This window comes from Macaca nemestrina, chromosome 11 (assembly GCF_043159975.1).
Source record: "Macaca nemestrina isolate mMacNem1 chromosome 11, mMacNem.hap1, whole genome shotgun sequence".
NCBI lineage: Eukaryota > Metazoa > Chordata > Mammalia > Primates > Cercopithecidae > Macaca > Macaca nemestrina.
Genome location: NC_092135.1, coordinates 3,620,086 through 3,646,874, shown reverse-complemented (window position 1 = coordinate 3,646,874; position 26,789 = coordinate 3,620,086). Strand labels below are relative to the sequence as shown.

Below are 26,789 nucleotides of genomic sequence, written 5' to 3'. Positions count from 1 at the left end.
CTCAGACGGGGCTGCTCAGGCCCTCTCCTCCTAGTGAGGGCCCTGGTACTGGTTCCTGGGGTTTGCCCTGATAAGAGTGGCTAGATGCCTGGCAGCACCAGCTGCTCACTAGACTATGAGAGTGTTTGTCACCAAAAGGTCAGCTCAGAGAGGCAGAATGTGGGGCAGGTGGCTCTTGCTTCAAAGCCCCCTGATGAAAGAGGTATTAGGTTGGTGCAAAGGTAATTCTGTTTCTGCCATTAAAAGTAATGGTGGCCGGATGCAGTGGCTCACGCCTGTAATCCCAGCATTTTGGGAGTCCGAGGCAGGCGGATCACAAGGTCAGGAGTTTGAGACCAGCCTGGCCAATATGGTGAAATGCTGTCTCTACTAAAAACACAAAAAGTTAGCCGGGTATGGTGGCGGGTGCCTGTGGTCCCAGCTGCTTGGGAGGCTGAGGCAGGAGAATCGCTTGAACCTGGGAGGCAGAGGTTGCAGTGAGCCGAAATCGCACCACTGCACTCCAGCCTGGGCAACAAAGCGAGACTCTGTCTCAAAAAAAAAAAAAAAAGTAATGGCAAAAGCCGCAGTTACCTTTGCACCAACCTAATACTTTCTTCTCCTCAGACAGTCTGTGGCTGCATCACAGACAGCAGCCCAGCTGTGCTGGAGCTGAGTACAGGAAGCTGCTGCCGAGCTGTGGGGATGGGCAGGGACTCCACTCGGAAGCCTTATGTAGCCAGGGTTTCAACACTCCCTCCCCAAGTGTGAGCGCTGATTCCTGTTCGAGGGAGTGAGCCTCCTCCTCAGAATCACAAGTCTTTCTGCAAGGCAGATATGCCTCATGGGTGTCTACCTTTCAAGGAGCAATCCTGCCTGGACTGTCTTTTCCTCAACACCTTTGCTTTCATACCAGGAACAGAAGACAAAAGCCCAAAGCCATTAAAAACAAAGTAGCAATTAAAACACCCAAGGGCACTAAACTGCTATTAGAAGAGGAATCTAGCCCCTCAGCAATATCTAAAAACGTACTTTGAGGGAGAAACAAGAAGTCGCTCTTTCAGAGAAGATGAGCCACCAGGAGCCAATCTGGAAGGCCTTCATGATGTAGGCGTCTACCTTGGACAAGGCTGCAGGAACAGCTGTAACGACCACAACAGCAGGAAGCTGTGCGGTTGCAGCCCCAGTCTGAATCCGCCAGGCTAAGCTGTGCACAGGGACCACAGCCAACTGCGCAGGCTCTTTCCTCCAGCTGGATCACCCTCCCCGTTCCCCAGGTATTTCCTGCTGACGCTTCTTGTATCTCAAGGTACAGCTCCCTGGTAGTTCCCTGGGGAGGGGCTCCATCCTACTCATCTGTGCTGGCTACAAAGTAGGGGCCTTGATGGAGGCTGGTCATCCAGACATAACCCATGCCCAGGACGAAGCATAAAAATACTTGTACAATGAAGAGTGGTTCAATGGTCCATTCTGTTTATTCAGAACAGTAAGATAAATACACCTTAAATATTAAAATTTTTTAAATACAGAAATGACCCCACTCCCCAAAAAGTTTGAAAAAATATTGTCTCCTCCTAGATGATAAAGGCAAGAGGAGACAATAAACCCTAGATGACCCATGAAGGCAGAGCCAAGCCCTTGAGGCAGTTTCCTCAGCACAGTTTGGCCAACGCTGGAGGGAAGGTCAAGGAGGTCGAAGGAAGACGTTACGCTGAAAATCCCTTTCCAACGAGGGTGCCAAGCGCCGGTCTTGAACGAAGTACCCCGCCTCAGCATCATTTCCTGAAGCGCTTGAAGAGAGGGTGCACATGTTTGCTGGGCGCCTTGCTCCGTGATGAGTGGTACTCCATGTACACGGTGTCGTCGGCCCCGGACATGGAGCTCATGGTGCCAAAGCGCCGAGATGCCTGCCGGGAACAGCCCATGTTAGTCTCCAGGAGAAAAGACACTCCTTTTATAATATTTATGATCACAGCAAATTTTATAAGACGTACATAAATTTAATACATCATTTTAAATAATGTTTACAGATCGCTTACTGTGTCTCAGGCATTGTTCTAAGCATTTGACATGCATTATCTCCTCTAATCCTCAAAACTATTATAATCCACACCTTAAAGAAGAGGAAACTGAGACACAGAGAGATTAAGTAACCTCGCCAAGATCACACCGCTCTTTTTTTTTTTTTTTTTTTTGAGACGGAGTCTCGCGCTGTGTCACCCAGGCTGGAGTGCAGTGGTGCGATTTCGGCTCACTGCAAGCTCCGCCTCCCAGGTTCACGCCATTCTCCTGCCTCAGCCTCTGAGTAGCTGGGACTACAGGCGCCCACCACCACGCCCGGCTAGTTTTTTGTATTTTTAGTAGAGACGGGGTTTCACCATGTTAGCCAGGATGGTCTTGATCTCCTGACCTCGTGATCCACCCGCCTCGGCCTCCCAAAGTGCTGGGATTACAGGCTTGAGCCACCGCGCCCGGCCAATCACACCGCTCTTAAGGAGATGGGGCTTGAACCCAGGTAGCCGGGCTTCAGACTGTTCTTAACCATAAGGCACACTGCCTCACTTAACAACAGCTTCTGAACAATTTTTTTTTTTAAGAGAGAAACAGGGTCTCCATATGTTGACCATGTTGGTCTCAAACTCCTGGACTCAACTGATCCTCCCGCCTCGGCCTCCCAAAGTGCTGGGATTACAGACATGAGCCACTGTCCTGTTCTGAACAGAATTTTTTAACAGTTAGGGCAGAAGTCCCTTAAAATCTCCTGAGACACCACCATGAGGCTTTGAATCAAGTGGAAGGACAGAAAGCTCTGGGCTTGACTCTTGGCTGCACCTGTCCTGAGTAACCCTGGGGCAAGGAATTAGTGTCTGCACCTCACCTCAATGACCTCACCTGTAAAATGGGGATAACCATATCCATCCTGACATTTCTATCCTGTGAGGAGAAAGAACCAGGCACCTCCTCACAACCAGTGAGAGCAGTGAGAGCACGCTCCTGGGTTCCCATGGAGAGAGCTCCCTAGTCGGGGAGAAAAGCCTTAGGCTCAAGGGAGGACGGCCCCTCCGCAGGGACAGCTGCTTCCTCGGTCCAGCAGTTGCTCACCTTCCGGCTCTAATGGCAACTGAATTTCAAACGCACCTGACTGAAGTGCACTTCTCCCCTTGGAGCCTGATAATTCTCCATAATGCTCTCACTAATTAGACCATATATTTGCTTGTTCTAGAGCAGGCACATTTGTAGAATAAATGAAAGGTTGAGTATTTTCACAGAACTCTACATTTTTCAAAGTTAAGTACTGAAGCGACCACAAGAGTTGACCTCAGAGCTGTCTTAGGGGCTAGAGGGCTCAGCTTTACCACTGAGGAGGACCCAGAGGAGAACTGTGTGCCCACGACCAGGAATGGCAGCCCTGGGTGGGGAACTACATGCCCTGGCCTATCACGCTCCCTCCAGTCGCCACCAAGGTGAGCTGGGGTCACCTGCTTGCCATCCTGGGCTTCAACATCAAGATCTAACGAATACTCGTGTGAGTAAAGCAGGAGACCAGTCACAGCCACTGCGAGGTCAGCTGTATGCAACAGGACCAGGGGCACACACCAAAAGGGCAACAAGGGTTGTTTCTATTCATCTCTTCCGTGTTTTCCAACATTTCCAAAGAAATCCCATGGGCCCATCCAGGGGCCCACAGACTACATGTCTGTGTCTGTGTCTACAAACGCTGCCCTGTGGGAGCACTGACACCTGGACCCTCCTCACCCATTTACTCACCTGGCTGGATCTGGAGCCAAACTCCCCAGCCACCACCTCCTCCTCGGCATCCAGGTCAGTGGCTGCCAGGACCTTCTGTAAGAGCTGCTGCTGCTCTTCTTTTGTCGAAAACGCCAAGTCTTCCTCCTCCATGCCAGCAAGCTTCGTGATCACCTGCAAAGCCCAAGCCAGCAGACATGCTCCCTTCTGCTCTCTCTCCCCAACCCTCCTCTGCCTTCTCCTGGGTCCACCTGCTCTGTTCACTTCCCTCCCCAGGCCCAGCCACCGTGGTGGCCAACAATGGAGAGCTTCTCCCTAGAATTCCAGAGACCAGCATCAGGAGCCGCTTTTAACACGGAGCTTGACTAATGATCTCAAGACCAGAGGGACATAGGAATTTCAGAGAAATCTGCCCCCAACACATAGCATCTAAATGATCATGTATGGAAGATCAACAGGAAGAATCTTAGTGAGTTTAAAAGGCTCCTTCGGGTAGCCTTCACATCTTGGAGCAGGCAAAGGAGGAAGGGACAAGAGACTGGAAGGCACATGCTGTGGCCCTTTAAGAAGGTCCCTGGCATCTGCTGTGCCCAGCAACTGGGGCTTCCAGCAGGAATGAGCACATGAAAATGAAAACGATAGGATATCAGGAAGATATTGACAGGACTTCTCTGAAACAGTAAGAACAGCACGGTGGAGACTGGGTTTCATTTCTCTGGGGATAACTTACTACAAGGGCTCCCTATCCCCGCAGAAAACTGGGTTGATTCTGTAAAGGGAACTCTCCTTCCCTCCAATTCTCATAACGTTAATTAAAGGAAAATTCCTAGAAGTAAGGATCTGAGTCCTTCTGAGCAGGGATCCAGAGTACAGACGATGTGCACGTCTGCCCAGGGCCCAACCCCTCCAGGTCATGACTCGGGGAACTCCAACGACTGCTCCTCAACAGGCAGCACCGAAGACACAGCTCCAACCAACACAAACTACTAAGGTACGGTATTGTGCCTTTTTGTCGAGGTCACCTTTCAAAGAATTCAGAGCAGCTCCTTCTGACTTGGTGCTCCTCTGACCCTCACAGCTCGGCAGGAATCAGGAGGTAGGAATGCTATTACCAGCAGGGATTTTCAGGGATGGATAAAACGGTCACAATGCAAATCCTCCAAAAAACTGGGCTCAAAACCCGAGCATCTTGCCCTTTAGGCCAGCATGAGGTCTGAAAAGTGTCCCTGCCTCTAGCTAAAAGAGGGGAGGCGAGACAACCCCATCCTCCTAAGGCCAATAATGGGAATTCTCACCAATGCATAAAGAGACACATTAAAAATGTATCTAAAAGGCAGCCTGGATTGCAGTCTTTTGCAATCAAGAACCTGGGAGTCTGATGTTCTAGGGATGTCCTTTTAGTGGACCATAGGGGTAATTTAATTCCCCTACTTCTAGAACCCTCCATCTATCCCCAAAATATAAAGCCCTTCTGGACACCAAATACTGACATAAAAATAATATTTGTGTAACAGGAAAGAAAGCAAATTCTTCAGCCAATGAAAGTCAGCCAAAGCTTTAGAATTTCCCAATTATTAAAATACCTGATTCGTAGTACAGGGATGGCTCTGGTGTCTGGGAGGCAAACTGAGGCACACTAAGGCCTGGAGCTTACCAGCTGATGAAAGGAAGGGCTCTCCTAGCTACCTGGATTGGCATCCCTGAGAAAGCAACCCTGCGGGGCTCAGACTCACACAGTGCTGGCCACAGTGCCGTGGCTCAGACTCACACAGTGCTGGCCATAGTGCCGTGGCTCAGACTCACACAGTGCTGGCCATAGTGCCGTGGCTCAGACTCACACAGTGCTGGCCATAGTGCCGTGGCACCTCAGTCCTGCCAGGACGGCACGCTTCCCACCAACAGCTGCCCTCAGTGATTCATGCAGAGATAAAGGGAGTTTGAGGCAAGGCCTCTAATCCCCGAATGCTTGGTGCCCGCCTGCTGACAGTGGTCCTCACTTCTCCTGGAGGCCAGGGTACCAAGAAGGCCTTGGTCCTAGTCTAACCAGAGGCCAAATGGATATGTACCTTGAAGCTATAACCTTGATCTACCAAGAATCTCTGCCGCTTGGTTGAGTAAGCCATTTCCTGTGTGTCCTGGGATACCAGTGAGTAGAAAAAGGCATTGTACTCCTCTGCAACCATCCCTGCGGGAAAAAATGAGAAAAGGAAAGAAAGAAGACAACATTAGCCATTAGAATGCCAAGAGCTCAGGGTCCCAGGTTCAAAAGCAAGCACTGCAGTGGAAAAGCCCCGCACTTGGGGTTACCACCTGAACTTGGCATGGGATTGCATCAAAATTTAGAAGTCTTTTATGCTTCCAAGGACACCATCAAGAAAGTGAAAAAACAATCCACAGAACAAAAAAATATGTGGAAAGTGGCTGGGCGCGGTGGCTCAAGCCTGTAATCCCAGCACTTTGGGAGGCCGAGACGGGTGGATCACGAGGTCAGGAGATCGAGACCATCCTGGCTAACACGGTGAAACCCCGTCTCTACTACAAAATACAAAAAAAAAACTAGCCGGGCGAGGTGGCGGGCGCCTGTAGTCCCAGCTACTCGGGAGGCTGAGGCAGGAGAATGGCGTGAACCCGGGAGGCGGAGCTTGCAGTGAGCTGAGATCTGGCCACTGCACTCCAGCCTGGGCGACAGAGTGAGACTCCGTCTCAAAAAAAAAAAAAAAAAAAAAATATATATATATATGTGGAAAGCATGTATCTGATAAGGGATTTGTATCTAGGTTATATAAAAAGCTATTGAAACTCAACAAAACAAATTAATTATAAAATGGGCAAAGAATATGAACAGATTATTTCTCCAAAAACAATATAACAATAGCCAATAAGCACAGGAAAAGATGCTCCACACCATCAATCACCACGGAAATGCAACTCAAAACCAAAATGAGATTATCACCTCACCCCTACGAGGGTGGCTAGAATCAAAAAAGCAGATAACGGCCACTGTTGTCAAGGATGTGGAAAAACTAGGACCCTCATGCATTGCTGCTGAGAACGCAAATGATGCAGCTGCTTTGGAAAACAGTCTGGCAGTTCATCAAAATGTTAAACACAATGTTATAACCACGTGACCTGGCAATTCCACTTCCAGGCATAAATCCAAGAGAAATGAAACTAGATCCACACAAACATTTGTACATGAATTTCACAGCAGAATTCTTCTAAGAGCCAAAAAGTGGAAACAGTGCAAAAGTCCATCAACAGATGTGTGGATAAATAAAATGTGGTATGTCCATGGAATCGAATATTATTTAGCAATAAAAAAGAATGAAATACTGACAGATGCTACAATATGGATAATTTTTTGAAAACATTATGCTGCCGGGTGTGGTGGCTCAGACGTGTAATCCTAGCACATTGGGAGGCCGAGGTGGGCGTGGATCACTCGAGATCAGGAGTTTGAGACCAGCCTGGCCAACACGGTGAAACTGTCTCTACTAAAAATACAAAAATCAGCCAGGCATGGTGGCTCATGCCTCTAATTCCAGCTACGTGGGAGGCTGAGGCAGCAGAATCCCTTGAACCTGTGAGGCAGTGGTTGCAGTGAGCCAAGTACTCCAGCCTGGGCAACAGAGCGAGATTCCATCTCAAAAAAAAAAAAAAAAAAAAAGAAAGAAAGAAGGAAAGGAAGGAAGGAAAGGAAGTAAGGAAGGAAGGAAGGAAAGGAAGGAAGGAAAGGAAGGAAAGGAAGGAAAGGAAGGAAAGGAAGGAAAGGAAGGAAAGGAAGGAAGGAAGGAAGGAAGGAAGGAAGGAAGGAAGGAAGGAAGGAAGGAAGGAAGGAAAAAAAGAAAACATTATGCTAAGTGAAAAGAAACCAGTCACAGAAGGCCCCAAATGGTTTGATTCCATTTACATGAAATGTCCAGAAAAGGCCTACAGACATGAAAGTAGATTAGGGGCTGTCTGGGGCTGGGGGTAGGGAACAAGAGGAAATTAGGAGTGGCTGTACATGGATGAGGGTTTCTTTTGGGAGCTCATGAGAATATTCTAAACATGAATTGTGGTGATAGTTGCACAACTTTGTGAACATGGTATTTCCTAGGTTTTCTTCGAGGATCCTTATAGTTTGAGGTCTTACATTTACGTCTTTAATCCATTATGAGTTGACTTTTATATGTGGTGATAGGCAGGGGTCCAGTTTCATCCTTTTGCATACAGTTAGTCAGTTTCCCCAGCACCATTTATTGAATAAGGAGTACCTTCCCCACTGCATATTTTTGCCAAGTTTGTTGAATTGGCAAAAATATGCAGTGGGGAAGGTACTCCTTATACTTAGTTGGCTGCAAGTACATGACATTATTTCTGGGCTCTCTATTCTGTTCCATTGGTCTATGTGTCTGTTCTGTACCAGGACCATGCTGTTTTGGTTACTGCAAGCCCTGAAGCATAGTTTGAAGCTGGATACTGTGAGGCCTTTGGCTTTGTTCCTTTTGCTTAGGCTTGCTTTGGCTATTCAGGTGCTTTTGTGGTTCCAAATGAATTTTATAAGTTTTTTTCTAATTCTGTGAAAAATGATGTTGGCAATTTGATAGAATAGTGTTGAATCTGTAGATTGTATTGGGCAGCTTGGCAATTTTAATGACATTGTTTCTTCCAATCCTCGAGCATAGAATGTTTTTCCATTTGTTTCTGTCACCTATGAGTTATTTCAGGAGTGTTCTGTAGTTATTCCTAGGTTTTGTCTTTTGTTTTTACAGCTATTATAAATTGGATTGTGTTCTTGATTTAGCTCTCAGCTTGAATGTTACTGGTGTATAGAAATGCTACTGATTTTTGTACACAGATTTTGAATTCTAAAACCTTACTCAGTTGCCTATCAGGTCTAGGAGCCTTTTGGTGGAGTCTTTAGGGTTTTCTAGGTATAGAATCATCTCATTAGGAAGACAGATAATTTAACTTCCTTTTTTCCTATCTGGATGCCTTTTATTTCTTTATCTTGCTAGAGTGGTCTGGGTAGAAGTTTTAGTACTATGTTGAATAGGAGTGGTGAGGGCGGGCTCTGTCTTGTTCCAGTTCTTTTTTTGGGGGGGGACGGAGTCTCGCTCTATCGCCCAGACTGGAGTGCAGTGGCATGATCTTGGCTCACTGCAAGCTCTGCCTCCCGGGTTCACGCCATTCTCCTGCCTCAGCCTCCCGAGTAGCTGGGACTACAGGCACCCACCACCATGCCCAGCTAATTCTTTGTATTTTTAGTAGGGATGGGGTTTCACCATGTTAGCCAGGATGGTCTCGATCTCATGACCTCGTGATCCACCCGCCTCGGCCTCCCACAGTGCTCGGCTGTCTTGTTCCAGTTCTTAAAGGGAAAGCTTCCAGCTTTTGTTTGTTTAGTATGATGTTGGCTGTAAGTTTGTCATAGATGGCTTTTATTATTGTGAGATATGTTCCTTCAATGCCATTTGTTGAGGGTTTTTATCATGAAGGAATGTTGAATTTTATCAAAAGCTTTTTCTAGGCCAGGCACGGTGGCTCACGCCTTTAATCCCAGCACTTTGGGAGGCTGAGGTGGGTGGATCACCTGAGGTCAGGCCTTCTAAACCAGCACTGCCAACATCGCAAAACCCTGTCTCTACTAAAAATACAAAACTAGCTGGGCATGGTGGTGCATGCCTGTAGTCCCAGCTACTTGGAAGGCTGAGGCAGGAGAATAGTTTCAATCTGGGAGGTGGAGGTTGCAGTGAGCCAAGATTGCACCATTGCACCACTCCAGCCTGGGCAACAAGAGCGAGACTCCGCCTCAAAAAAAACAAAACAAAACAAAACAAAACAAAAAACCCCCCAAAAAAACCACCTTTTCCTGTGTCTATTAGGATGATTATATGCTTTTCATTTTTAATTGTTTATGTATGTGGTGAATCACATTTATTGATTTCCACATGTTGAACCAACCTTGCATTCCAGAAATAAAGCCTATTTGTGGTGAATTAACTTTTTGATATGCCACTGGATTTGCTTTGTCAGCATTTTGTTACAGATTTTTGCACCTATGTTCATCAGGAATACTGGCCTGTAGTTTTATTTGTTCATTGTGTCTTTGCCAGATTTTGGTACCAGGATGATACTGGTTTCATAGTATGAGTTAAGGAGAAGTCCTTCAATTTTTTTGAATAGTTTCAGTAGAACTGCATACATCTGGTTCAGGACTTTTTTAGTTGGTAGATTTTTTTTTTTTTTTTTGAGGTGGAGTCTCACTCTGTTGCCCAGGCTGGAGTGCAGTGGCACCATCTCAGATCACTGCAACCTCTACTTCAGGGGTTTAAGCAATTCTCCTGCCTCAGCCTCCCACGTGGCTGGGATTACAGGCACACACCACCAAACCCAGCTAGTTTTGTATTTTCAGTAGAGACGAGGTTTCACCATGTTGGTCAGGCTGGTCTGGAACTCCTGACCTCAGGTGATCCACTCGCCTCAGTCTCCCAAAGTGCTGGGATTATAGGCGTGAGTTGCTGCACCTGGCCTTATTTATCTTTTCAAAGAATCAGCTTTTTGTTTCACTGACCCTTTGTATTGTTTTTGGGTCTGAATTTGATTTAGTTCTGCTCTGATTTTAGTTATTTCTTTTCTTCGGCTAGTTTGGGGGGTTAGCTTTTTTTAAATTTTTCTAGTTCCTTCAGGTGAAATGTCAAATTAATTTGAGATCTTTCTATCTTCTCGATGTAGGTGTTCATTGCTATAAACTTTCCTAACATTACCTTTGCTGTACCCCAGATATTTGGTATGTTGTATCTGTTTTCATTTGTTTCAAATAATTTTTGATTCCTGCCTTAATTTGTTTATCCAAAAGTCATTCAGGAGCAAGTTGTTTAGTTTCCATGTAATTGTGTGGGGTTTTTTTTTTTCTTTTTTCTTTTTAGAGATGGGGTCTCTCTATGTTGCCCAGAATGGTCTTGAACTCCTGAGTTCAAATCATCCTCCCACTTTGGCCTCCCAAAGTGCTGGGATTACAGGCATGCACCACTGTGCCTGGCCAATTGTGTGGTTTTGAGAGTTCCTCCTGGTACTGATTTCTACTTTTATTCCACTGTGATCCAAGAATATGCTTGGTATGATTTTGACTTTTTTGAATTTATTGAGACTTTAATAAAGTCGAGCCTAAAGTCTCACATTGCTTTGTGGCCAAACACATGATCAATCTTTTTTTTTTTTTTTTTTTTTTAAATTGTGACAGAGTCTTGCTCTGTTGCCCAGGCTGGAGTGCAGTGGCATGATGTCAGTTCACTGCAACCTCTGCCTCCCGGCTTCAAGCCAGTTCTCCTGCCTCAGCCTCCTGAGTAGCTGGGACTACAGGCGCACGCTGCCACACCTGGCTAATTTTTGTATTTTAGTAGAGATGGAGTTTCACCGTGCTGCCCAGGCTGGTTGCAAACTCCTGAGCTCAGGCAATCTGCCGGCCTCAGCCTCCCAAAGTGCTGGGATTACAGGTGTGAGCCACTGCACCCGGCCCATGTGATCAATCTTAAGAGTATATTCTGGGGACAGATGAGAATATATATTCTGGGGTTGTTGGGTAGAGTATTATGTAGATGCCTATTAGATCCAATTGTTCAAGTCCAGAATTTGTCAGTTTTCTGCCTCTATAATCTGTCTAATGCTGTCAGTGGGGTGTCAAAATCTCCTACCACTATTGCGTGGCTGTCTAAGCCTTTTCCTAGCTCTAGAAGTACTTGTTTTATGAATCTGGGTGCTCCAATGTTGGGTGCATATATATTCAGGACAGTTAAGTCTTCTTGTTGAATTGAACCATTTATCATCGTGTAATGACCTTTTTGTCCTTTTTTAATGTGGTTGGTTTAAAGTCTGTTTTATCTGATGTGAGAATAGTGACCCCCTGCCCCACTCTTTTTTTTCATTTGTGTGACAGATTTTTCTCTATCCCTTTACTTTGAGCCTATGGGTCTTGTTACATGTGAGACAGGTATCTTGTTTTTTTTTTTTTTTTTGAGACAGAGTCTTGCTCTGTCGCCCAGGCTGGAGCACAGTGGCCGGATCTCGGCTCACTGCAAGCTCTGCCTCCCGGGTTTTTACGCCATTCTCCTGCCTCAGCCTCCCGAGTAGCTGGGACTACAGGCGCCCGCCACCTCGCCCGGCTAGTTTTTTGTATTTTTTAGTAGAGACGGGGTTTCACTGTGTTAGCCAGGATGGTCTCGATCTCCTGACCTCGTGATCTGCCCGTCTCGGCCTCCCAAAGTGCTGGGATTACAGACTTGAGCCACCGCGCCCGGCACTGGGTCTTGTTTTTAATCCAATCTGCCACTCCATGTCTTTTAGGTAGGGTGTTTAGGTTGTTTACATTCAAGATTAATATTGATACATGAGGCTTTATTCCTATCATGGTGTCATTAGCTGGTTGCTCTGTAGTTTTGATTGTGTAGTTGCTTTACAGGGTCTGTGGGCTATGTGCTTACGTGTATTTCTGTGGTAGCAGGTGTCACCATTCTTTCATTTCCATGTTTAAAACTCTCAAGCATCTCTTGTAGGGCCAGTCTGGTGGTAACAAATTCTTTTAGCAATTGCTTGTCTGGGAAAGATTTTATTTCTTCTTTGCTTATGAAGCTTAGTTTGGCAGGATATGAAATTCCTGGTTAGGATTTCTTTTCCTTTTTTATTTTTTTCTTAAAGAGACTGGGTCTCATTATGGTTTTTCGGTTTTTGTTTTTTTGTTTTGAGATAGAGTCTTGCTGTTGTTGCCAAGGCTGGAGTGCAATGGCACGATCTCAGCTCACTGAAACCTTTGCCTCTTGGGTTCCAGCAATTCTCCTGCCTCATCCTCCTGAGTAGCTGAGATTATAGGCGCCCGCCACCATGCCTGGCTAATTTTTGCATTTTTAATGGAGACAGGGTTTCACCATGTTGGCCAGGCTGGTCTCGAACTCCTGACCTCAGGTGATCCACCTGCCTCGGCTTCCCAAAGTGCTGGGATTACAGGTGTGAGCCACTGCACCTGGCCTGCTTTTTTTTTTTCTTTTAAACAGGGTCTTGTTCTGTTGCCTAAGCTGGAGTGCTGTGGTGGGATATCAGATCACTGCAACCTCTGCCTCCCAGACTAAAGCGATTCTCTTGCCTCAGCCTCCCGAGTGGCTGGGACTACAGGCACACACCACCACACCTGACTAATTGTATTTTTTGTAGGAACAGGGTTTCGTCATGTTGCCCAGACTGGTCTCAAACTCCTGAGTTCAAGCAATCTGCCTACCCTGGTCTCCCAAAGTGCTGGAATTACAGGTGTCACCTGCCGTGCCTGGCCAGGATTTCTTTTCGTTTAAGAATGCTAAAAACAGTCCCCCAATCTCTTCTGACTTGTAAAGTTTCTGCTGAGAAGTCTGCTGTTAGCATGATGAGTTATATGACCCTTTTCTCTAGCTGTCTTTAAGATTCTTTCTTTTGTATTGACCTTGGAAAGTCTGACAGCTATGTGCTCTGGGGATGATCATCTTGTACAGTAAGAAGATTCATTCTCACCATAGACCTTAGCAACCTTAGCATAAGATTTTTATTCCCTTTCTTAAATAATTTTTACCTTTTCACTTTAAGAAAGCACTTCACAGCTTCTCTTTGGCATATCGGAATTGTTAGCATCATTACACTCGTGCTTTGGGGCCATTAGTAAGATAAGGGTTACCTGAAAACAAGCATTGAAACACAGTGACAGTCCATGACAACTGAGATGGCTACTAAGTGACAAATGGGTGGGGAGAATTTAAGCATGAATATGCTGCACAAAGCAAGAATTCACATCCTGGACGCTACTCAGAATAGGGTGTAATTTAAAGCTTATGAACTGTTTATTTCTGGAATTTTCCATTTAATATTTTTAGACTACAGTTGACCATGGGTAATTGAATGTGGAAAGGAAAATTGTAGATATGGGGGGACTACTGTTTTAAGAAATTAGGACAGAAAATTTTGTGGCCTGGAAGACTTGATCTTTCAGGAAAATCTGAACATTTCTGCTTTGTAGTTCAAATGTCAGTAGGTTAAGCATACTGCCCTTGAATATAATTGTTTCTCAGTCTTAGAAGAGCTCAGACATGCAAAGACAGGAGCCAAGTGTCTTATGTTAAAGAGTGTTTTGAGTAAGAAAACAATTCTATTCATTTTTTTTTTTTTTTTTTGAGATAGTCTCGCTCTGTTGCCCAGGTTGGAGTGCAGTGATATGATCTCGGCTCACTGCAAGCCCCACCTCCCGGGTTCATGCCATTCTCCTGCCTCAGCCTCCCGAGTAGCTGGGACCACAGGCGTCTGCCACCACGCCCGGCTAGTTTTTTGTATTTTTAGTAGAGACAGGGTTTCACCATGTTAGCCAGGATGGTCCCGATCTCCTGACCTCGTGATCCGCCTGCCTCAGCCTCCGAGGATTACAGGCGTGAGCCACCGTGCCCGGCCTTCTATTCACATTTAAAGGAGTTTTTAAGGCTGGGCACAGTGGCTCACACCTGTAATCCCGGCACTTTGGGAGGCCAAGGTGGGTGGATCACTAGAGACAAGCCTGGCCAAAATGGTGAAACCCCACCTTTACTAAAAATACAAAAAAATTAGCTGGACATGGTGGTACATGCCTGTAGTCCCAGCTATTCGGGAGGCTGAGGCAGGTGAATCACACTTGAACCCAGTAGATAGAGGTTGCAGTGAGTCAAGACTGTGCCACTGCACTCCAGCCTGGGTGACAGAATGAGACTGTCTCAATCAATCAATCAATCAATAAAGGAGTTTTCAAATTAGAGTAAGGAATAAGTAATGAATTACGTTCACATTTACTAGCAGATCATATTCCTGTCAGTTTATAAAAGCTACTGTCTCAGCCTCCCAAGTAGCTGGAACCACAGGCACACACCACCACACTCAGCTAGTTTTATTTTTTGTAGAGATGGGGTCCCACTACATTGCCCAAGATGGTCTCAAACTCCTGGGCTCAAGCTGTCCTCCTGCCTTGGCCTCCCAAAGTGCTGGGATTATAGGTGTGAGCCACTGTGTCCAGCCAGTCCACTACATTTTATGATTTATAAGCTCAATCCTCACAGCAGTCTTGGCAAGATAGGATTGTCACCCCCACTTTGGATGGGAAAACCAAGGCTCAGAGGAGCAAATAATTTGCCCAAGGTGACACAGCTGGTCTGGTGCCCGAGTCCATGCTATTTCTAGTCCATGCTATCTGCCTCATCTCCATTTTAAATACAAGCTACTAGATGCTTCTTAAACACATTTGAATGCAGTACAATTCCAACATATGCCCACTAATCTTGTCATTTTCAAACATCCCAGCAGTCCAGATGCCTCCTTGAATAAGCAAATTCCTTGAGGATAGGGACTGTGTCCTTGTCTCAGGATGTGCCCTGGTCCCAGTAAGACAGATATGGCCACCTCTTAGCAAGAGCGTCAGTCCCTGCCACGCCCACAATGACGGTCTGGGCCCTTTTACTGCAGGAAGCAAGCACAGGGGTGCCACACCTCCTTAGGAATGTGGATTTGCACCTCCTCACTCACTGTGCTTGCCCTGCCCCTGCTACAAGCTGCCACCAGGGCAGCACTCTGCACAGGTTTTGAATGATGTGTCCATTATGTGCCTGCCCAAGCTGCTCCTAGCAAACCTTTCCCTGCCTCCTGTTCAAGTTCCAGAAGCAGCTTCCAGCTCCTCCACTTATACTGCTGGCCCAGCTCTGTTTTCTCCCTTCCACATCTAGCCCATAAGCACTGCCTTGCCCTGGCTCCCTCTTACCATCCACCAACACAGCTGCACAGTGTACAGAGCACATCTGTGTGGATTCCATGCCGCTGTCATGGAAAACACCTGCATATTCACCCCCAAGGCATGAAAAATAATGATGGGCATAAGGAGCTAGGTCTTTGCTTTGGGATCCCCTCCCTCCAGAGTCTATTTAGCCCCAGGGCACATGGCAGCTCTCACCCCTATTGTCTTCCTAACTAAAGTGGTTTAGGAGGAGTGACCTCCTGCAACAGAAGGTGAAAGGCCACTTTACCTTTTTTAGCTCGAAGCACCCGCCCTAGCCTTTGGGCTTCCTGACGCCTGGAGCCACCATGGGATGAGATCTGAATGAGGACATTTGCTTCTGGCAGATCAAATGAGGTGTCACCTACCTACAGAAACAAATCAGAAGATTTTTATACATGAGGAAAAAAAAATCAACTCAAACCATCCCTGACCTAGGCCTGCGCAAGTCGGTGCTGACACCCACCCCCATCATCAAGGGACACCAGGAACCAGGACAAAGGCTGCTGCGACACACAGGATCCAAAATTTAAATAAGTTCTGTAGATAATTTTGAAACATAATCACTCTTTTATCCTCTTTGTACCAGGGTCTATCTGATACAGGCAGAGAGGTGAAGCAATAAACCTCAGAAAGGCATCTCAGGGTCTCTAGGACCTTGTATGAGTTCTCCTAAGAGTCATCCCAAACAATTAATCCCAGGCATCAGTGACATTCAGAGTGCTGGGTGCCAGGAGCCCAGAGATGAGAGGGCCCTTCAACAGAGACTGAATTTGAGTCATTCTTTTTTTTGGCTACAGAAATATGTCTCCACAAAACCATCCATACTCTTACCTGGTGGCCACTGACACCAGCAGCACACATGGGATGTGACCTGGGAGGAACAACTGCCCCATATGGGATTCTAACTGTAGGTGGATTCCTCAGCTCTGGGGCTGCAAACATCGAGGTTCCCAGCCACAGACATGAAGGTTTGGTGCTTATGTGCCCAGCCACAATCACGTAAAATCTCATTTCTTTCTTTTTTTTTTTTTTGAGACGGAGTCTCGCTCTTGTTGCCTAGGCTGGAGTGCAATGGCACAATCTCGGCTCCACTGCAACCTCCACCTCCTGGGTTCAAGCGACTGAACCCTCCTGCCTCAGCCTCCTGAGTAGCTGGGATTACAGGTATCTGCCACCACACCCAGCTAAGTTTTGTATTTTTAGTAGAGACGGGGTTTCTCCATGTTGGCCAGGCTGGTCTCGAACTCCTGACCTCAGGTGATCCACCTGCCTCAGCCTCCCAAAGTGCTGGGATTACACCCATGAGCCACCCCGCCCAGTTGTAAAATCTCATTTATTTTGGGCTTCGGGTCTGTCTTAATCTGAGTGACTATTGTAAACTGTGGGGCTACAGCTTCTGATTTCAGAGTAAACCATCCCTGAGCTGGGCCTGCACAAGTCTGTGCTGACATCCACCACCCATCAAGGAACACCAGGAACCAGCGCAAAGGCTGCCGCGACACACAGGACCTCCAACTTGTAAAGAGAACTTCATCTGAATGCCTACTTTTGCCAGAGTGGGAAATGAAATTTTTTTCCTTTTATAAACAAGGAAATACAACTTAAAACTCCTACATCCCAAAAAGAATTGGAAAAAAACTCAAAGAGCCTTTATAGATTACCCATGATGCATGCAAACCCTCGATCTGCTCCTTCCACTAATGCCAGGCAGTATCCCCTATCCCTGGACACGGTGGAAATGAAAACATACATGAGAAGTTCCTTCAGCAGACGTGAATTCGCTGTCCAGGAATCATAGTGTACCCCCCAGGTCCCCAGAGTGCTAGGGGCCTCACCTCCCCCCCATATGCCACACAAACCTTGGATATGAAGATGGTGTTAATTTTGGGGTTGTGCTTGAAATTCTGGAGAATTTGCATCCTTTCCCCCTGAGACGTAGGTCCGTAGATATAGGGTCTAAAGAAGAACAAAGCTGTGTTAGACCAAGAGTCACGCCTCAGTTGTCTTGAAAACACATCAGAGGGAAAAAGGAGCTCAGGCAAGCTATTCTCAAGTAGAAAGCCCTCTGTCATGCAGGAATATCGTTACACCCACAAAAGCGACTGGTCACAGACGCACCCCCGAGCCTTCCCCACTGACTCTAGGTGTAGGCCCACCATTCTCTTCGGGATTCCCTCCTTTCCGTTTTTCGTTTTCCTTTTGGACTATGCTTTTTCCTGCTTCAGCATCTCTCACTCTCAGCACAGATTCTATACAAGGAGAATCTCCAGATTTCATGAATCCCAAAGAGAGTGACGAAGAAAGCACTGCTATTTCCAAAAAAAGGCTAGAAGCAACTGTCTGCCAAGACACAAGCATGCTCCAAGAGATGAGCAGAAAGGAGAAAAGTGCCCTTCAGCCATCTTTGTGCTGATTTCCCGTAACACTGAGTTTTAAAAACTTCTCTTTAATTTCCAGCCCCCTGTCAGGCGCGGTGGTTCATGCCTGTAATCCCAGCACTTTGGGAAGCCAAGGCGGGTGGATCACCTGAGGTTGGGAGTTCGTGACCAGCCTGACCAACATGGAGAAACACCGTCTCTACTAAAAATACAAAACTAGCTGGGCATGGTGGTGCACGCCTGTAATCCCAGCTACTCGGGAGGCTGAGGCAGGAAAATCACTTGAACCCGGGAGGTGGAGGTTGTGGTGAGCCGAGATCACGCCATTGCACTTCAGCCTGGGCAACAAGAGTGAAAACTCTGTCTCAAAAAAAAAAAAAGAAAAGAAATTTTCCAGCTCCCTGCCAAAGGGCACAACTCTATCAATGAACTCAATGGTTATCATCCCATAGCATTGGGAATGTCACACTCCTTCCTTCTGTCTTGGAATGTGACGGTGGACAGTTTTTGTAGCTTCCCAAGAATCATAACAACAGTGATGGTGATGATGACAACAACAAAGACAATGAGGACAAAGTACAGGTAGGCAGGACCTACCAATACCAGGCACCAAGCTGAGTACTACATTAAAAAAAAAAAAAAAAAAAAATCCAGCCAGGCGCAGTGGCTCACACCTGTAATTCCAGCACTTTGGGAGGCCGAGGTGGGTGGATCACCTGAGGTCAGGAGTTCGAGGCCAGCCTGGCCAACATGGTGAGACCCCATCTCTACTAAAAATAAAAAAAACTAGCTGGGTGTGGTGGCATGCACCTATAATCCCAGCTACTCGGGAAGCTGAGGCAGGAGAATCACTTGAACCTGGGAGGTGGAGGTTGCAGTGAGCCGAGATCGCACCACTGTACTCCAGCCTGGGCAACACAGTGAGGCTACATCTCAAAAAAAAGAAAAGAGAAGAGAAAAGAAAAAATCCAGCCAGTCCTGCCGAGACTCCTAGGCATTGTAAAAGACAGGCTTCATGTTCCCCAGTTTACATGTGGGAAACTGAAAGGAGCTGGGCACATTCCTCAGCCCTGGGCTCAAAACTCCCTGAGCCTAGCACAAACACATCCCATCCTCCCATCCCACCACCATATATCTCTCAAACTCCCTGAGCCCAGTACAAACACCACCTGGAAAGTCTCCGATAAGGAGACAGCCGTTCAAGGTTACTGAAAGCGCAGGAGCCAAAAGAATTTCTTTGTTCCCCTACAACTTTCGGGCTATAAAAAGCAAACGCTCGCATTGTTCGGGGCCCTCTTGTATACTGTGTAAAGGAGGGACCAGGTTCGAACTTGTAGTAAAGATCCTTGCCGCTTGGCTTTGACTCTGGACTCTGGTGGTCTTCTTTGGGGAACAAACAGTCTGGGCATAACATCTGGGGGCCCATCCGGGATTCCCCAAGCCCACCAGACCCCTGGTCAACGGATCTGCTGAGATCGATCTACTGATAGGTGAGCTGGCTCGTCTCCGTTTGTCTGTGTGTGTCTGTGTGTCTGTTCTGAATCTGAATCTGTGACTCGCGAGGTCTGAAACTGAGGCTGGCACAGTCCTGGCGGACGCGCTATAGGACGGCCAGTGGAGACTGGTGGGAGACGTCCCCTGGCTCTCTTCTGATTTAAATTGCGATCTGAGTTGCCGGGAGCGTGTTCGCGATCCGGGCAACAGCTGAATCTGACCCCGGTCCCCGGGTGCGCGCTCGCTGTCTGAATCTGACCCCGGTCCCCGGGTGCGCGCTCGCTGTCTGAATCTGACCCCGGTCCCCGGGTGCGCGCTCGCTGTCTGAATCTGACCCCGGTCCCCGGGTGCGCGCTCGCTGTCTGAATCTGACCCCGGTCCCCGGGTGCGCGCTCGCTGTCTGAATCTGACCCCGGTCCCCGGGTGCGCGCTCGCTGTCTGAATCTGACCCCGGTCCCCGGGTGCGCGCTCGCTGTCTGAATCTGACCCCGGTCCCCGGGTGCGCGCTCGCTGTCTGAATCTGACCCCGGTCCCCGGGTGCGCGCTCGCTGTCTGAATCTGACCCCGGTCCCCGGGTGCGCGCTCGCTGTCTGAATCTGACCCCGGTCCCCGGGTGCGCGCTCGCTGTCTGAATCTGACCCCGGTCCCCGGGTGCGCGCTCGCTGTCTGAATCTGACCCCGGTCCCCGGGTGCGCGCTCGCTGTCTGAATCTGACCCCGGTCCCCGGGTGCGCGCTCGCTGTCTGAATCTGACCCCGGTCCCCGGGTGCGCGCTCGCTGTCTGAATCTGACCCCGGTCCCCGGGTGCGCGCTCGCTGTCTGAATCTGACCCCGGTCCCCGGGTGCGCGCTCGCTGTCTGAATCTGACCCCGGTCCCCGGGTGCGCGCTCGCTGTCTGAATCTGACCCCGGTCCCCGGGTGCGCGCTCGCTGTCTGAATCTGACCCCGGTCCCCGGGTGCGCGCTCGCTGTCTGAATCTGACCCCGGTCCCCGGGTGCGCGCTCGCTGTCTGAATCTGACCCCGCTCCCCGGGTGCGCGCTCGCTGTCTGAATCTGACCCCGGTCCCCGGGTGCGCGCTCGCTGTCTGAATCTGACCCCGGTCCCCGGGTGCGCGCTCGCTGTCTGAATCTGACCCCGGTCCCCGGGTGCGCGCTCGCTGTCTGAATTGCCCCGGTCCCCGGGTGCGCGCTCGCTGTCTGAATTGCCCCGGTCCCCGGGTGCGCGCTCGCTGTCTGAATTGCCCCGGTCCCCGGGCTCCCGGCTTCTGGCGCGCGCTTCCGGCGCCGCGCTCGCGGCCCCGGTCCCCGGGCTCCCGGCTTCCGGCGCCGCGCTCCCGGCCCGGTCCCCGGGCTCCCGGCTTCCGGAGCGCGCTTCCAGCGCCGCGCTCGTGGCCCCAGTCCCCAGGCTCCCGGCGCGCACTTCCGGCGCCGCGCTCCCGGCCCCGGTCCCCGGGCTCCCGGCTTTCGGCGCCGCGCCTGCGGCCCCGGTCCCCAGGCTCCCGGCTTCCGGCGCAGATTTCCTTTACAGGAATTCTAACCCACATTCCTTTACAAAAAGAGACACAGAAAGTGAGACGGGAAAGGGAAAAATGAGTGAGAGAGAGACCATAAGAGACGGGAGAGGGAGAAAGTGAGAAGGGAAATCGGAAAGAGAAAGGGGAGGAAACGGCAGACGTGGAGAGTCAGAGAGAGAGACAGAAAGAAAAAGAGACTGAGTGTGAAGGAGAAAGGACACGGGATGACAGAGAGAAAGAGAGCACGCGCGAATGAAAGAGCAGGAGAGAGCAGGCGGAGGGGAGGCAGCCGGCACTCACGGGCCTGCTGAAAGGGAAAGTAACTTTGAGGGGCCGGCGGGGCGGACGCGAGGGCGCACTTCGCGGACTAGCCCCCCCCAGCCGCCTGACTCCACGGTGGCTTTACCCCTCCGGGAAGTAGGACCCCCAGATGACACAGGAATCCCCAGGCTCCAGTACTGGCCATTCTCCACCAGTGATCTGTATAACTGGAAGACTCAGAGTGCTCGGTTTTCAGACAACCCCAAAGATTTACTGTCTTTACTGGATAGTGTCATGTTAACCCACCAGCCCACTTGGGACGATTGTCAGCAGCTCCTCCGAATCTTGTTTACCACGGAAGAGCGAGAGAGAATACAGGCCGGCATGGGACTACAACACGGCAGAAGGTAGGGGACGGCTACGCCTTTATCGCCAGACTCTAATGGCAGGTCTCCGGGCAGCTGCTCGCAAGCCCACTAATTTGGCTAAAGTATATTCTATTCTGCAAGAAAAGACAGAGAGCCCAGCCACCTACTTAGAAAAATTAATGGAAGCTTTTAGACAGTACACCCCCATAGATCCAGAGGCTCCAGGAAGTCAGGCAGCTATTGTAATGTCATTCGTAAATCAGGCAGCCCCAGATATTAAAAGAAAACTCCAGAAATTAGAAAACTTGGAAGGAAAGCGGATTCAGGACCTCCTTCAGATAGCCCAGCGGGTTTACAATAACAGAGATACTCCAGAAGAAAGGCAATTTAAGGCCACTAAAAAAATGACCAAGGTCCTGGCAGCAGTAGTACAGAAAGAGCATCTACAGCCAAAGTACACCCAACCCAGGCGGCCCCCTAGGCATGATAATCTGAAAAAAGACCAATGTGCCTACTGCAAGGAGGCTGGCCACTGGGTAAGAGACTGCCCCAAAAAGAAACAACGAGGACAGGGACCCCCTAGGTCTATACCCGTACTAGTCACTCAAGATGAAGACTAGGGAAGACGGGGTTCGGATCCCCTCCCCGAACCTAGGGTAACTTTGCAAGTGGAGGGGTCCCCAGTCCAGTTCTTGGTCGATACGGGAGCACAGCACTCAGTCTTAGTTAAAACTAATGGAAAATTATCCTCCAAGTCCTCGTGGGTACAAGGGGCCACAGGAGTTAAAAAATACCCATGGACAACACAAAGAACAGTAAACCTCGGAGCCAAGAATGTAACCCATTCTTTCCTGGTTATCCCTGAGAGCCCCTGTCCCCTATTAGGGAGAGACCTGCTAACTAAAATGGGAGCACAGATCCATTTCCTCCCTGAGGGGCCCATCGTGACCAACTCCCACAATCAACCCGTGTCCGTCCTAACTATAACCCTAGAAGATGAGTACCGGCTCCACCAGGAGCAACCGGCCCCTGACTAGGACATAGCAACCTGGCTCCAGCAATATCCAGAAGCTTGGGCGGAAACGGGGGGCTTAAGACTAGCAAAACACCGTCCTGCTTTATTTGTTGAACTTAAACCTGGGGCAGACCCCGTGCGGGTACGCCAATACCCGATGCCCCTAGAAGCCAAGAAAGGAATTGCCCCGCATATCCGCCGACTCCTTGACCAAGGAATCCTCTGCTCATGTCACTCACCCTGGAATACTCCATTGTTGCCGGTACGAAAACCTAATAGTGGAGAATACAGACCTGTACAAGACTTAAGAGAAATCAATAAGAGGGTTGTGGACATACATCCAACTGTGCCTAACCCATATACCCTCCTAAGCACCCTAAACCCTAAACATCAATGGTACACTGTTTTAGATTTAAAAGATGCTTTCTTCAGTTTGCCTTTAGCCCTTCAGAGCCAAAAGCTCTTCGCCTTCGAGTGGAATGACCCTGATAAGGGCATAAGTGGCCAACTGACATGGACCAGACTGCCGCAAGGATTCAAAAACTCTCCTACCCTGTTCGATGAGGCCCTCCATGAAGACCTGGGATAACTTTCCTGCCCCCAACGACCTTAAACCCTGCCTCGCTGCTGCCCAACCTGGACCTGGACGCCCCACTCCACGACTGCACCGAGATACTAGCTCAGGTGCACGGAGTTCGAGAAGACCTGCAGAATCGCCCACTTCCTGACGCCGACCTCGTCTGGTTCACTGATGGGAGCAGCTTCATGCATCAGGGCCAGAGGTACGCTGGAGCGGCAGTGACTTCAGAGACTAAGGTAATCTGGGCGGAACCCCTGCCCCCGGGGACATCAGCCCAGAAGGCCGAATTGATAGCGCTCACCCAAGCTCTTACCTTAGGGGCGGGGAAAAAGCTGACGGTATATACATACAGCCGATATGCTTTTGCAACAGCGCATATACATGGGGCCATTTACAGGGAACGGGGGTTACTGACGGCTAAAGAAAAAGAGATAAAAAACAAGCAAGAAATCCTAGCCCTGCTAACAGCCCTATGGAGGCCAGAAAAGTTAGCCATTGTGCATTGCCCAGGGCATCAGAAACTAACTACTCCAACTGCTCAAGGCAACTTTCTGGCGGATCAAACTGCAAGAAAGGTGGCGAAGGCTCCCAGCCAACTCCTTGCACTCCAGCTCCCTGACCCGGGCCCCCGGGACTTGCCATATTTCCCTGATTATTCAGAACAAGATCTCCAGTGGATTGACAAGCTTCCCCTGAAACAGATCCAGAATGGGTGGTGGACTAATACTAATGACCAAACCATCCTACCAGAAAAATTAAAACAACAAGTGTTAAAACACATCCACCGAACCACCCACCTGGGTGCTCGGCGGATGATAGACCTGATCAAACGCTCTAAGCTCAAATTCAGACATACAGCCGAGATGGCCAGCAACATCGTGACAAGTTGCAAAGTCTGCCAGCTTAACAACGCCTATCCCCAATCCCAGGCTGCAACGGGAACAAGGCTCGGGGAACCAGGCCCGGTATCTACTGGAAAGTAGATTTTACTGAGATAAAGCCAGGAAAATACGGGTATCGGTACTTACTTGTCTTTATAGATACTTTTTCAGGGTGGACTGAAGCATTCCCCACCAAGAAAGAGACTGCTCAGGTTGTAGCAAAGAAAATCCTGGAAGATATCCTCCCCAGGTATGGCTTCCCCGTCCAGATAGGGTCAGATAATGGGCCGGCCTTCGTCGCTAAGGTAAGTCAGGATTTGGCTTCCATCCTTGGGGCAAATTGGAAACTACATTGCGCTTACAGGCCCCAGAGTTCAGGACAGGTAGAGAGAATAAATCGGACCTTAAAAGAGACCTTAACTAAATTGACTATGGAGACTGGCGCTAATTGGGTGGTCCTTCTCCCCTACGCTCTGTTCCGGGCCCGTAATACCCCTTACAGACTGGGCCTTACTCCTTATGAAATTATGTATGGCAGACCCCCACCCTTAGTCCCCGGCCTAAAAGATGATCTGCTCAAGTCCGAAACAGAAAATGTCTCTGAACTCTTGTTTTCCCTACAAGCCTTGCAGAAAATTCATCAAAAAATCTGGCCCAAGCTGAAGGAACTATATGAGACCGGTCCCCCGCCGACACCCCATCCGTACCAGCCGGGAGACTGGGTCCTGGTCAAGCGACACCGACAAGAGACCCTAGAACCCAGGTGGAAAAGACCACTCCAGGTACTCCTAACCACACCCACCGCCCTGAAGGTAGAAGGCATCGCATTGTGGATCCACTACACCCACGTCAAGCCAGTGGACCCAACCTCCGATCTTCTGGGACCAATCACGGCGGCGGCTGAAGCACCGGACACGTGAACTGTGGACAGAGCTAGGAACAACCCCTTAAAACTCACCCTGCGCCGGCAGCATAGCTCACTGCAAACATGCAGTTAGGTAGTCTAACCCTAACGTTAGTCGCCCTAGTGGCCGCTAGAGAAATCACAAAACCAGCTCATAATCCCTTTGTCTGGAGATTCTGGCTTTATGAAAACCGAACCCACCCTGGGCAACCTCATAAGCCCGGAAAATTATTGGCCAGTGCTGATTGCCCTTCCTCAGGGTGCAACAGCCCAATTCTACTAAATTTTACTGGTTTTCAAATAGCCAAACCTATGACACCAATAATATGCTTTGAGTGTGATCAGACTAAATACAATTGTAAACACTATTGGTGGCACCAAAATGCTGGCTGTCCTTATAACTATTGTAACATCCACAGACCCCGTTATTGGGGAGAGAGAAAACAGTTAGACCCTAAATGGCCCTTCTATCGTAGACGGGATAGAAACTTTCCATATACATGGATAGTTAGAGACCCCTGGAACTCCCGCTGGACCACACCTCAACATGGGGCTGTATACTACTCCCCCTCCTCCACATGGCCTAGCAGTCACCTCTATCTGTGGCGAGGCCTAGTGCAAGTACTGCCCCTGGTCCACGGGAATATCCAACGACAGGAAAACAGACTAACACAAGACTTACGTCCTTTCTCCTGGTTAAAGTTATTACAAGAAGGACTAGAACTTGCTAACCTTACAGGACTTCATAGCCTGTCTGGCTGCTTCCTGTGCGCCACTCTAGGGCGTCCACCGCTAACAGCTGTCCCTCTGCCATGGGGACCCTCTACCTTTGCCCAAGCTAACAACCTCCGAAACCACTCGTATGCTCCTATCCTGAACGTGCCCCTATACCTAAACCCCACTCAGGAGAAATTTCCCTACTGTTTCTCAGGAACCAATTCCAGCCTCTGCAGCATCACTGCAACGCCCCCTAATATCACCTTAAGAGCTCCATCAGGCATATTCTTCTGGTGTAATGGAACCTTATCTAAGAACCTACCTAGTCCTTCTGTTAATAACCTACTGTGTCTCCCTGTCACATTAGTTCCCCGGTTAACTCTACTAACTACTGGCGAGTTCCTAGGGTATACCGGTAACTGGACTAGTGCTGTTATTCACCCAGACCCTAGACCAAGACCTGCACGAGCCATATTTCTCCCCCTCATTGCAGGAATCTCCCTCACCGCATCCTTCATTGCGGCCGGACTGGCGGGGGGAGCCCTAGGCCACACCCTCATAGAAAGTAACAAGTTATACCAACAATTTGCCGTTGCTATAGAGGAGTCGGCTGAGTCCCTTGCCTCCCTTCAGCGGCAGCTCACGTCCCTAGCTCAGGTAACCTTGCAAAACGGGAGGGCCCTAGACCCACTCACTGCAGAAAAAGGTGGTACATGTATATTTCTAAAAGAAGACTGTTGTTTCTACATAAATGAATCAGGACTTGTAGAGGACCGGGTCCAACAGTTACGCAAGTTAAGCACTGAAATAAAAACACGGCAGTTTACTTCAGCTGCAGACCAATGGTGGAATTCCTCTATGTTTTCCCCCTTCCTTGGACCCCTGCTAAGTCTACTATTTCTGCTTACCGTAGGACCTTGTGTTGTTAACAGAATTTTACAATTTGTTAGGGAGAGATTTGACACCGTACAACTCATGGTCCTCAGAGCCCAATACCAACGTGTAAATGCTGAAACAGAATCAGACTTATAAGACCCAAGATTGGCTCTAAAGATACCTGAAAAGAAGGGGGGAATGAAAGGAGCTGGGCACATTCCTCAGCCCCGGGCTCAAAACTCCCTGAGCCTAGCACAAACACATCCCATCCTCCCATCCCACCACCATATA

General features: G+C 48.9%; 1 protein-coding gene across 1 annotated transcript in view; it reads right to left on the bottom strand.

Annotated features, from left to right (window-relative positions):
* Positions 1 to 1,430: 1,430 nt before the first annotated feature.
* Positions 1,431 to 26,789, bottom strand: part of LOC105492634 (ERCC excision repair 3, TFIIH core complex helicase subunit) — a 45,856-nt gene continuing 20,497 nt past the window's right edge. Inside the window, exons 11-15 of the mRNA XM_071072533.1 lie at positions 17,371 to 17,467; positions 15,759 to 15,876; positions 5,793 to 5,911; positions 3,748 to 3,900; positions 1,431 to 1,886 (exon numbers count right to left, since the gene is read on the bottom strand). Coding sequence (XP_070928634.1) covers positions 1,755 to 1,886; positions 3,748 to 3,900; positions 5,793 to 5,911; positions 15,759 to 15,876; positions 17,371 to 17,467 — 619 coding nt within the window. The 3' untranslated portion in view covers positions 1,431 to 1,754. The remainder of the gene's footprint in view (positions 1,887 to 3,747; positions 3,901 to 5,792; positions 5,912 to 15,758; positions 15,877 to 17,370; positions 17,468 to 26,789) is intronic.